Source organism: Lolium rigidum, chromosome 6 (genome assembly GCF_022539505.1).
Source record: "Lolium rigidum isolate FL_2022 chromosome 6, APGP_CSIRO_Lrig_0.1, whole genome shotgun sequence".
Taxonomy (NCBI): Eukaryota; Viridiplantae; Streptophyta; class Magnoliopsida; order Poales; family Poaceae; genus Lolium; species Lolium rigidum.
This window is the reverse complement of record NC_061513.1, coordinates 81,382,602-81,395,775: the sequence shown is the minus strand read 5'-3', so window position 1 is coordinate 81,395,775 and position 13,174 is coordinate 81,382,602. Positions and strand designations below refer to the sequence as shown.

The following is a 13,174-nucleotide window of genomic DNA, read 5'->3' as shown; positions in this document are numbered from 1 at the left end:
CTCTTCCAATGACGCAGGTTTCTTGCGGGTGGATCGGAAATTTCTCATGAAGATATCCTCGAAATTATCCCAGTTGTCGATGGAACTCTGGGGGAGTTTCTTTATCCAAGATCTTGCGGCACCACTCAAGTGAACTTGGATACTTTGCATAGCTGTTGCTCCGGTTCCTCCTACCAGCTTCACCATCTCGAGATAATCCACGAGCCAATCCTCGGGATCCTGCAGGCCGTCGAATTTCTTGAAATTTTCGGGTAACTTGAACCCTTTTGGGACTCGGGTCTTTCGAACTCTTCTCGTAAAGCATGGGAGTCCACACATATCTTCGTCGGCAACTTCTGGTGAATGCTGACGTTCTCTTCTTTCTTGTCGCGCTCTATCCACCCTCACTTGAACTCGCTGTGTCTCTTGCACCACTTGTTCTTGGTGGATCTTGGACCGCTGCAGTGGGTCGTGGACTATTTTGCCTGGGATTTCCTTCGGGAGGCGTAGCTGCGAACGCTGTTCCCATAACTCCTACTCCAGCCATTGCCATATTGAACAATGGTTCTCTCGGGTCCCCAGGAGGTGGTCTGGATGCGAGGATGTAAGCTTGCGTTGCCATATAACCTGCTTCTGGTGTTTTTGGGATGATATTTCCCCTTTCATCAATCGTCATGAAGGACATGTCGAGATTTTGAATTAAGTTTTCTCTCTCTTCTTCGGGTATGTTTTGCAGCCGAGATCTTGCTCTCCTTCGAGCCTCTCTATGGCTATCCGCCGAAGTTTCTGATTGTCGACTAAGCTCTGCTCGACGCCTGCTGGACGCGGAAGCTGCCTCTTTTCTCCTATTCAAGGATGCTGTCTGTTTTTCCAGTTCTCGACTTACTCGAGCAAGTCTATATTGATATGCTTGTAGCTCTTGTGCAGTAGCAGTGGTGGTCATTGGTTCTGAACCATCCATGGCTCTTGCAGCCCTATCCCACGCTGCTTGCGGGAGTTGTACTCTTTCTCGAGGCGAGGACCCGACGTATTTAGTGCCTAGGCCTCTTCTGAGATCAGCGGGATCGACGTATGGATTTCCCAAATCGTCGAAAGCCTCTGACGTTTCTTGCTCTGATCGGCCTGCCTCTTCGATCGCATAGATCTGATGATATTTTGAGCATTGATTTTTATCAGGATTGGTGACACCATCGTATAGATTGGTGAAGACCTTTCCAATGGCAGCAAATTTGTCGATGAAGTTGAAGCTGTCGACGCTGTCGGAATCGCTGCTTATAAATGAGTCCGCAGACGACTCGAAAGATGTGTCGCTGAAGATCTTGACGAGCTTTCCGTTCGCCTTGGTGTCGACGAAGCGTGGTGACGAAAATTCCTCGTCAGTCGACGAAAAGTCAGAATCGACCGCTGAAAATTCCGACGAGATCGGAACTTCGAGACGGTAAGATCCGTCCTTGTTGACGCCAAATCGGAATTCTCCGAACGTCATGACGATGGGCTCCTCCGGATAGGCACATGCATCCACACGGGAGGGCGGGTGAGGAATAAAATCGACTAGATCAGTTTTTCCCTGGTTACCTCGATCCATCGCATTGCTCGCCACCGACGAAGTCGACGATTCTGGACGTGCCATCGAGATCAGCTCCTTGCAACCTCTAATTCCCACAGACGGCGCCAATTGACAAAGGATTAATTTATCAATGCCTACAGGTTGTAGACTAGGGTTTTGCTAGAAGTAGAGGGCAAGTAGATCTCGAAGGTTTCAGCCGAAAAGTATTCGATGATTGTAAAACTAGGGTTATGTTGACGATAGATTCGATCCTTTCTTTGTCCCTCGACTCCCCCTTATATAGAGGGTGGAGCCGAGGGTTTCGTAATACACAAGTTACAGAGTTCGGGAGGGTTTCGTACCCAACCCGTAAGATTACAAATCTCTATCTTTCCTAATACAAACTATCTTTCCTTAACACTAAATAGGCTTCCGAGTCTTCTTATTCTTCGAGTCCTGGGCCTTTAGTAAACTCCGGGTACCATCTTTGGTAGGCCCATTGGGGATGCCTATGTCAGGCGGGCAGGGGCGGCGGCGGGGGGCAACGGCCGGCCGGGCGGGGCAGGGGCAGGGGCAGTGCGGCTGGAGGAGGAAGAAGGAGAGGAGGAAGAAGGGGAAAAAAGAAAAGAAAAAATGATTTGGCATATTCTAGAAATATGCTTTTTTACAGTTTAGGGATACGGGTTCTGCTAGCTCGTCTGAGTTTTCGGCCGGCGAAAAGTGAATACAGGGCCCTTTACTCGTGTTTTAAGGGGCGAAAATATACGGTGCCTGTTAGACATGTGTCTTAAGGGCATGTACAATGGTCTAGAGAGATGATATCTGTAATAGCATTTCATGTCATATATCGACAATAGTATACACAATGTCTACAATAGTTTGTTTGTAAGCTATCTATTTTAGCCATAACCATGTATGAATATAAGTTATAGATATTTGTCATACAATAACAAAAATGCCATCTGTAAACCATGTAAGAAGCCTACACACTGTTTATAACTTTACAGACCGCTTTCTTATCTCTACTCATTCTTTTTCCTACATAATACCAAAATCGCTTATAGTTACCTCTTATAGACAGCTGAGTCATCATTATTCGTGCATACCCTAACTATGGAGTACTAGCTATCCATCTACGTATTAGACTCTGTTTATTTATGGCCAAACTTTAACTGTTGACTCAGCTTGATGGCCTGACTACCAGTTATCCGTTCAAGTCTGATGTATTAAAACTGTGATTATAATGTGATGAATATTTGTACATTTGCATGGTATCCTTAACATTTGGTCTGCAACGACTTTCTTTCATTTGTTCCAACACTTGTGCCGCACAGTCCAGTTTCTCGTCCTTGCAGTATCCGGTTATGAGGGTATATTAGGTAACGTCATCTGGGTGTAACCCGTGACCAACCAACAATTTTCTTTTTTGAAACAGAGGCAAAAGCTTTACCTCATTCATTAATTAAGAAGAAGGTGCCCAGTTTTTAGGAGAAAACCGGGCAAAAACCTACATGGACAAGCTCACACAAACACAACGCCCACACACGTCCACAACCAAACCTAACAGAGAACACAAGGCGACACTAACAAACAGTCGAGCACGACACTCCAACAGCACACCAAAAGAGACATGCCACGATATTGGGAGGCACCTGTCAACCAACTGTCGATCCAGGGAAGGCAACAACCAAGGTGGCGAGAAAATCGCAAACCTCTCTAGCGACGACAGCTCCGGGCTCCGTTGGCAATATCCCAAACTTAGCAACTCCATCACCAATAGGAACCACCTGCATGTCGGACTCAGGTGAGGGAGAGACTGGAGCGTCGTCAACACCAGACTTCTCAAAGCCAGGTGTTTGACACAGCGGTGAAGCCACATCCGTGACCAACCAACAATGAACAACCGAGAAACATACAACATCTCGTTTGTCTTGCAAAAACCACAGATCAGTTCAGTATAAGACGATTCATCAGGTTTACACTTTACAACCGTTTAGCCACCCATAATTAAGTTCTAGAAATCTAAGAGCAGGTTAGTATTCCGTCACTCAGTATCGAGTCATGGAATTCCCAAAATTCAATTTGAATCACGAGGCCGCTGGGAGGAGCATCTTCAGCAATGAGGGTGAGTCACGGTGGGGGCTGCAACGACTGTGTTTCCGGAGGCGACGCACTGCAAACATGGAAGAAATTTTAATGCGGAATGCAATTTTGTCTTGCCACTTATCTGAGACCTTCGGTTCCTGTTTGCCACGGCGTTAAAGAAAGGCGTTGTTTCTCCCCGTGGAGGGAACGGCAGAAAATTGTTGAAGGAACATCATTTTTTTTAAACACAGTATAAACGTAGACACTTACATACACGTGCATACACTCACCTCTATGAATACACCCTACCCTTATGAGCATCTCTCAAAATCATCACCTTTTATTCCTGCTTTGTTCTGTGATTTTCTCTATGCGATCGCGACCCGACCGAGGGTTCTAGCATGCTGATAACTCCTTGCTTTGCTAATACTGTTGTAAACAAGGGAGAAAAACGACAATGATTTGGATAGTATTCTTCAGGGCATATATAACGTAAGCGCTACTGTGCTAGGGAATAAATTTTTGGTAGTTATGGCCGATTTACATCGTTCACCAGGAAAGCTGGTAGGGGACACAAAGTATCATACGATCATTACCACACATATACCGGTACTAAATTTCCATGATAATGTCCTTGGCCGCTTTGAGCTCGGCCGGCAGGAGTCTAGCCACTAGCTCCTTCAGAACAGACGGGCAACTGCTTTTCAGATGCTTGTAGCCTTCACTTGCCTTCATCCCCTCCAAATTGGAAGGAGAAGCGAGAAACTGCAAACATGCCTCCTTGAGTGCATGGCAGCCATGCTGCTCAGCCAAAGCCAAGCTGGTCGCCACCATGTTGGTGTCAATGTGACTGCATAGCTTGCGCTCACAAATCAGCTTCAGCCTCTCAATGTTGTACCTGTCCGCGGCAACAAGCAGGTGGCCAGCCATTACCACGTCTCCAGGTGCTTCGCCACCATCGCCACTGTCGGGAGACGCCTCAAGCAGTGAATCGGTGTATATGAAACGGAGCAAGGACATGAACACATCAGCTTCCATATCACGAATTTCGATCGGATCGACCGTGTTCTCCCTCATGGCACCGAAGAGCTCCGCCTTGAAGACAGACGACCTCGCAGCGAGCACGGACCTATGAGCCGAGAAACTCTCCCCTCCGACCTGGAAGGTCACGTCCGTTCCATCCTTGCTTTTAAGGAGGTCGCCGAGATGCCGATGCAAGTCACTCGGAGGAACAACCCTTGCCACCCTGCTTCCGATCGCCTTCATGACGGCCACATCACATCCGATGCTGAAGGAATCGTCTCTCAGATGCGCAGATCGCTCCAGATCGGCCTTCCTTACGCAGCTAGAGTAGCCCCAGCCTAAACCTTTCGGTTGGAAGGTGCGTGTGCAATGGGTACGGCTGAGCGAGTCCACCGCTTCTCCATCCTTGTCTAGCACGCTGAAACGGAATTCCGCCGTCACCTCTCTGGCATCATTAGAAGAATCAAGAAGCAGGTAGAGGGATATGAAGTCCGGATCCGTGTCACCGTTTAGATAGCATTGCACAGCCCAGCTGTGGCCTCCGACGCTGAAACACGCCGATCTGGTACGTCTGCCCGTGATGAGGAGCTGCTTGGCTCTCGAGTATCTCTCTATCTTCATCACGTGAAACCTCTTCTCGCCTACAACGGCGACCGGAATACGGGTGTACTCAGCCATGCTCGAGGTGGGTTAGGTATACTCGTAGCTATGTGAGATGAACAACGGCAAGGTGAAAAATCGATACGGGCCGCAATGAATCCTATGCGCTACGGGTTGATCTTCATCTATATATAGAAGCTGGTACAAGTAGAAGGGCACGTACAGATTACAATCTTAACAGGACTGCTAAAAACCCGGTTTGATCGCTAAAAGTCCGCGTACGCCGTGCTCAGACTCCAACTCTCCCGGCCGTCGCCCGCACCCTTTCCGAAATTGTCCTTGTCCTTCGCCTTCCTGCCTCAAGGGATCGTATTATTCTGCACCTAGCTCCCCTCTAATATATCAGCCTATTTTGTGCATTGCCGGCGTGTCATATTAACAGCTAGCGCCGGGAGGAATCATCATAGCCGGAGGGATTGCAGCTGCATCGCTTCAGTTATCGAGGAAGGCGCCGTTATCTTCATGTTGCTCCTTGCAACGACTGCCGAAAAACGCGTTACCCTCGCCAGCGAGCGAGAAAAAGAATTCTCCGGCGAGTCTTGGCGTCGCCGCAAACCTCCTCTGGGACGACTGCTGGTTTGCCACTGATGGGATAACCTGGCTTGGCGACTGAGACATGATCATACGAAAGAAAGAAGGACACACTGTGGCCGGATCGCCAAGCGTAAGAGCATCCCCACTCGTTGTTCCCCACGCCCAAATCCGGCGAAATTTTCGTCCGGATTGGAGGAAGATTTGGCGTGGGGAGCGCCGAAGTTCCAGCCGTCCCGCCGGCAGGAAACCCCCAACCTCGACCATTTGACATATTTCAAATAAATTTAACATAAAATTTAACAAGTTTGGCGACCAAGAGTACGAAAATTGCTGAAACAAATTCGGCGATAATCAGTACAATGTTTAACAAGTGCTGAAACAAATGAAGCACACAATTTCACAATTTTTCAAACAAATTAGACAGACTAGTTGGCGTCGGCGTTGGCGTTGCCTCGGAGCCTCCATATGTGCTCCACTAGATCATCTTGCAGCAGCTGATGCATTGTAGAGTCTCGAATCTCCTGACGCATAGCAATGAAGGCGGCCCATGATGGAGGCACCTGGTGATTAGGCTGTGCAAGAGGACCCTCTCTCTCATATGGTGCTTCTTGCTCAGCCAGAGGAACCGGATGCTTTCGCTCATTTTCAATAATCATATTGTGTAGGCACACACAGCAGTTCATCACCTCCCACGTCTGATCTTTGGACCAAGTCATAGCGGGGAACCGGACGACAGCAAATCTCTGCTGGAGGACACCAAATGCACGCTCGACGTCTTTTCGACAAGCTTCTTGTTTCTTGACAAACTCGCAAAGTTTGGGAGTGCTAGGATTCGAGATAGTCTTCACAAATGTTGCCCACTTTGGATAGATACCGTCTGCAAGGTAGTATCCTTTGTTGTAGTGCCGACCATTGATCACATAGTCCACCGGGGGAGCATGACCCTCAACAAGCTTGGAAAAGACCGGGGAGCAGTTTAGGACGTTGATGTCATTGTTGGATCCAGGCATACCAAAGAAAGAGTGCCAAATCCAGAGATCATGGGTAGCCACCGCTTCAAGTATCACGAGTGCAGCCTTTTTGTGACCCTTGTACATTCCCTGCCACGCAAACGGACAGTCCTTCCATTGCCAATGCATGCAGTCAATGCTTCCAAGCATCCCTGGAAAACCTCTAGCTTCATTTGTTGCAAGGATCCTCTCAGTGTCTTCGACAGTGGGTGATCTCAAGTAATAGTCCCCGAACACTGCTATGACGGCCCTGCAGAACCGGTAGAAACAATCAAGGGCGGTGGACTCCGCCATCCGAAGATAGTCATCTGCAGTATCACCGGGAGCTCCATACGCCAGCATCCTCATAGCCACTGTGCACTTCCGCAGTGACGAAAATCCAACCAAACCAGTGCAATCCGCCTTGCATCTGAAGTAGGGATCAAAGTGGCGGATGGCATACACAATTTGCAGAAATAGCTTTCTGCTCATCCTGAAACGACGCCGGAAAACACTCTCACCGTGCAATGGATTGTCGGCGAAGTAGTCGGTGTACAACATGCAAGTAGCCCTCCATTCGCTGTCTCGGCTTGCACTTCCGGCGACCTCGTGCCGACCCACCACGTCGACCGGTTGCCGGTCCGGCGTACATGCTAGCCAAGCAACCAAGGATCATCATGTGCTCGTCGTCTTGGGCGGCTGCTGCCATCTCTTCTTGCATAAGCTCGACGAACATCTGCTCCTCCTCTTCGTCCGAGTCCATGGCCGGCGAGGCAAATGGACGAACACCTGACGGGCGTGGTCGAGGCAACCCGAGCCGCGAGCGACGAGGAGCAAGCAGGCCGGCGGAAGAGCAGCCAGATAGGCCATCGTCCAAAGACGGCGGAATATAGGCAGGTGGGGAAGGAGGGGTGATACGTCTCCAACGTATCGATAATTTCTTATGTTCCATGCTACTTTATTGATGATACCTACATGTTTTATGCACATTATATGTCATATTTATGCATTTTCTGGAACTAACCTATTAACAAGATGCCGAAGAGCCGATTCTTGTTTTCTGCTGTTTTTGGTTTCGAAATCCTAGTAAAGAAATATTCTCGGAATTGGACGAAACTTTCGCCCGGGGTCCTATTTTTGCACGAAGCTTCCGGAAGACCGAAGACCTAACGAAGTGGGGCCACGAGGTAGCCGGGGGGTGGCCGGCGCGGCCCAAGCCCCGGCCGCGCCGACCTATCCCCCGGGCCCCTCGTGTGGCCCCTCGCGTTGACCCTCCGCCTACTTAAAGCTTCCGTCGCGAAAACCCCGGTACCGAGAGCCACGATACGGAAAACCTTCCGGAGACGCCGCCGCCGCGAATCCCATCTCGGGGGATTCGGAGATCGCCTCCGGCACCCCGCCGGAGAGGGGATTCATCTCCCGGAGGACTCTACACCGCCATGGTCGCCTCCGGAGTGATGAGTGAGTAGTTCACCCCTGGACCATGGGTCCATAGCAGTAGCTAGATGGTCGTCTTCTCCTTGTTGTGCTTCATTGTTGGATCTTGTGAGCTGCCTAACATGATCAAGATCATCTATATGTAATTCTATATGTTGTGTTTGTCGGGATCCGATGGATAGAGAGTACTATGATTATGGTGATTATCAATCTATTGTTCATGTGTTGTTTATGATCTTGCATGCTCTCCGTTACTAGTAGAGGCTCTGGCCAAGTTTTTACTCTTAACTCCAAGAGGGAGTATTTATGCTCGATAGTGGGTTCATGCCTTCATTGACACCGGGACAGGTGACGAAAAGTTCTAAGGTTGTGATGTGTCTGTTGCCACTAGGGATAAAACATTGATGCTATGTCTAAGGATGTAGTTGTTGATTACATTACGCACCATACTTAATGCAATTGTCTCGTTGCTTTGCAACTTAATACTGGAGGGGGTTCGGACGATAACCTGAAGGTGGACTTTTTAGGCATAGATGCAGTTGGATGGCGGTCTATGTACTTTGTCGTAATGCCCAATTAAATCTCATTATATTTACCATGTCATGTATATGCATTGTTATGCCTTTCTCTATTTGTTAATTGCCCGACTGTAATTTGTTCACCCAACATGCTTTTATCTTATGGGAGAGACACCTCTAGTGAACTGTGGACCCCGGTCCTATTCTTTACATAGCATACAATCTACTTGTTTTACTGTTTTCTTTGCAAACATCTTCCACTCGATACGTTTAATCCTTTGTTACAGCAAGCCGGTGAGATTGACAACCTCACTCGTTTCGTTGGGGCAAAGTACTTTGGTTGTGTTGTGCAGGTTCCTAGTTGGCGCCGGAATCCCCGGTGTTGCGCCGCATCACATTTCGCGACCATCAACCTTCAACGTGCTTCTTGGCTCCTACTGGTTCGATTAAACCTTGGTTTCTTTCTGAGGGAAAACTTGCTACTGTGCGCATCATACCTTCCTCTTGGGGTTCCCAACGAACGTGTGAGTTACACGCCATCAAGCACAATTTTCTGGCGCCGTTGCCGGGGAGATCAAGACACGCTGCAAGGGGAGTCTCCACTTCTCAATCTCTTTACTTTGTTTTTGTCTTGCTTTATTTTATTTACTACTTTGTTTGCTGCACCTAAACAAAACACAAAAAAATTAGTTGCTAGTTTTACTATATTTACTTGTCTTGCTCTCTATATCAAAAACACAAAAAAATTAGTTACTTGCATTTACTTTATCTAGTTTGTTTTATTTACCGTTACTAAAATGAATACCCCTGAAAATACTAAATTGTGTGACTTCACAAATGCAAATAATAATGATTTCCTATGCACACCTATTGCTCCACCTGCTACTACAGCAGAATTCTTTGAAATTAAACCTGCTTTACTGAATCTTGTTATGAGAGAACAATTTTCTGGTGCTAGTTCTGATGATGCTGCTGCCCATCTCAATAATTTTGTTGAACTTTGTGAAATGCAAAAGTATAAAGATGTAGATGGTGATATTATTAAATTGAAAGTGTTTCCTTTCTCATTAAGAGGAAGAGCTAAAGATTGGTTGCTATCTTTGCCTAAGAATAGTATTGATTCATGGACTAAATGCAAGGATGCTTTTATTGGTAGATATTATCCTCCCGCTAAAATTATATCTTTGAGAAGTAGCATAATGAATTTTAAACAATTAGATACTGAACATGTTGCTCAAGCTTGGGAGAGAATGAAAACTTTGGTAAAGAATTGCCCAACCCATGGATCGACTACTTGGATGATCATCCAAACCTTCTATGCAGGACTAAATTTTTCTTCGCGGAATTTATTGGATTCAGCTGCTGGAGGTACCTTTATGTCCATCACATTGGGGGCGGCTACAAAACTTCTTGATGATATGATGATAAATTACTCTGAATGGCACACGGAAAGAGCTCCACAAGGTAAGAAGGTAAATTCTGTTGAAGAAACCTCTTCCTTGAATGATAAGATTGATGTGATTATGTCTATGCTTGTGAATGGTAGATCTAATGTAGATCCAAATAATGTTCCTTTAGCTTCATTGGTTGCTCAAGAAGAAAATGTTGATGTGAATTTCATTAAAAATAATAATTTCAACAACAATGCTTATAGGAACAACTCGGTAATAACTATAGGCCATATCCTTCGCTAATGGTAATGGTTATGGTAATTCTTATGGGAATTCTTACAATAATAATAGGAATGTACCCTCTGGTCTTGAAGCCATGCTTAAAGAATTTATTAGTACACAAACTGCTTTTAACAAATACGTTGAGGAAAAGCTTGATAAAATTGATACTATTGCTTCTAGAGTTGATAGGCTTGCTTCGATGTTAATCTTTTAAAATTGAAAGTTATGCCTAATAATGATATTGATAATAAGATTACTACTACAGCAAATGCCATCCAAGTTAGAATTAATGAGAATATAAGATTAATGGCTGAACTGCGTGCTAGGTGGGATAGAGAAGAAAATGAAAAACTAGCTAAAGAGAATAATGTAGCTAAAGTTTGGACTATTACCACCACTAGTAATGCTAATTCTTCACATGTTGCTGCACCTCCTACTATCAATGGTAAAATGATTGGTGTTGGCAATGTTTCTACTCCTAGTGCAAAGCGAACAAAACTGCCTGAAATTGCTAAAACTGCTGAAACTGCTTGTGATAAAACTGCTGAAATTTTTTCCAACCTTGGGAACAATGATCCCATTGCTGTAGCTCATAATGATTTAGATTTTGATGATTGCCACATCTCTGAAGTTATAAAGTTCTTACAAAAACTTGCTAAAAGTCCTAATGCTAGTGCTATAAATTTAGCCTTTACAAAACATATTACAAATGCTCTCATAAAAGCTAGAGAAGAGAAACTAAAACTTGAAACTTCTATTCCTAGAAAGTTAGAGGATGGTTGGGAGCCCATCATTAAAATGAAATTCAATGACTTTGAATGTAATGCTTTATGTGATCTTGGTGCAAGTATTTCTGTTATGCCTAAAAAGATTTATGATATGCTTGACTTGCCACCATTGAAGAATTGTTATTTGGATGTTAATCTTGCCGATAATGTTAAAAAGAAACCTTTGGGGAGGATTGATAATGTGCATATTACGGTTAACAATAACCTTGTCCCCGTTGATTTTGTTGTCTTGGATATCGAATGCAATGCATCTTGTCCAATTGTGTTGGGAAGACCTTTTCTTCGAACTGTTGGTGCTGTTATTGATATGAGGGAAGGTAATATTAAATATCAATTTCCTCTCAAGAAAGGTATGGAACACTTCCCTAGAAAGAGAATGAAGTTGCCTTTTGATTCTATTATTAGAACAAGCTATGATGTTGATGCTTCTACTCTTGATGTTACTTGATTTGCACTTTCGCGCCTAGCTGAAAGGCGTTAAAGAAAAGCGCTTATGGGAGACAACCCATGTTTTTACCTACAGCAATTTTTTGTTTTGTTGAGTCTTGGAAGTTGTTTACTACTGTAGCAACCTCTCCTTATCATGTTTTTGTGCCAAGTAAAGTTTCTATGTCAAAGTTGATGTTATATTTGGGATCGCTGCGCAGAAACAGCATTGCTGTCTGTCACGAATCTGGGCACAGTTCCCTGTAGAAAATTCGAAAAAATCTGCCAATTTACGAGCGTGATCCTCAGATATGTACGCAACTTTCATTAGTTTTGAGTTTTTCCATTTGAGCAAGTCTGGTGCCATTACTAAATTCGTCTTTACGGACTGTTCTGTTTTTGACAGATTCTGCCTTTTATTTCGCATTGCCTCTTTTGCTATGTTGGATTTATTTCTTTGATCCATTAATGTCCAGTAGCATTATGCAATGTCCAGAAGTGAAAATAATGATTGTGTCACCTCTGAATGAGTGAATTATTAATTGTGCACTAACCCTCTAATGAGTTTGCTTGAAGTTTGGTGTGAAGGAAGTTTTCAAGGGTCAAGAGAGGAGAATGATATACTATGATCAAGAGGAGTGAAAGCTCTAAGCTTGGGGATGCCCCCGTGGTTCACCCCTGCATATTTTAAGAAGACTCAAGCGTCTAAGCTTGGGGATGCCCAAGGCATCCCCTTCTTCATCGACAACATCATCAGGTTCCTCCCCCGAAACTATATTTTTATTCAATCACATCTTGTATTCTTTGCTTGGAGCGTCGGTTTGTTTTCGTTTTTGTTTTGTTTGAATAAGATGGATCCTAGCATTCACTTTGTGGGAGAGAGACACGCTCCGCTGTTGCATATGGACACATGTGTCCTTAGGCTTTACTCATAATGTTCAAGGCGAAGTTTCTTCTTCGTTAAATTGTTATATGGTTGGAATTGGAAAATGCTACATGTAGTAATTCTAAAATGTCTTGGATAATGTGATACTTGGTAATTGTTGTGCTCATGATTAAGCTCTTGCATCATATGCTTTGCACCCATTAATGAAGAAATACATAGAGCTTGCTAAAATTTGATTTGCATATTTGGTTTCTCTAAGGTCTAGATAATATCTAGTATTGAGTTTTGAACAACAAGGAAGACAAGTGTAGAGTCTTATAATGTTTACAATATGTCTTTTATGTGAGTTTTGCTGCACTTGTTCATCCTTGAGTTTGCTTCAAATAAACCTTGCTAGACTAAACCTTGTATCGAGAGGGAATACTTCTCATGCATCCAAAATCCTTGAGCCAACTACTATGCCATTTGTGTCCACCATACCTACCTACTACATGGTATTTCTCCGCCATTCCAAAGTAAATTGCTTGAGTGCTACCTTTAAAATTCCATCATTCACCTTTGCAATATATAGCTCATGGGACAAAATAGCCTTAAAAACTATCGTAGTATTGAATATGTACTTATGCACTT

At 44.9% G+C, this 13,174-nt stretch overlaps 1 protein-coding gene across 1 annotated transcript; it reads right to left on the bottom strand.

Moving 5' to 3' along the window:
* Window positions 1-4,222: 4,222 nt before the first annotated feature.
* On the bottom strand, window positions 4,223-5,311 carry LOC124660470 (BTB/POZ and MATH domain-containing protein 1-like). Its single transcript, XM_047198285.1, has one exon. It carries the CDS (start codon window positions 5,309-5,311, stop codon window positions 4,223-4,225), a length of 1,089 nt encoding a protein of 362 aa, XP_047054241.1.
* Between the last annotated feature and the right edge of the window lie 7,863 nt (window positions 5,312-13,174).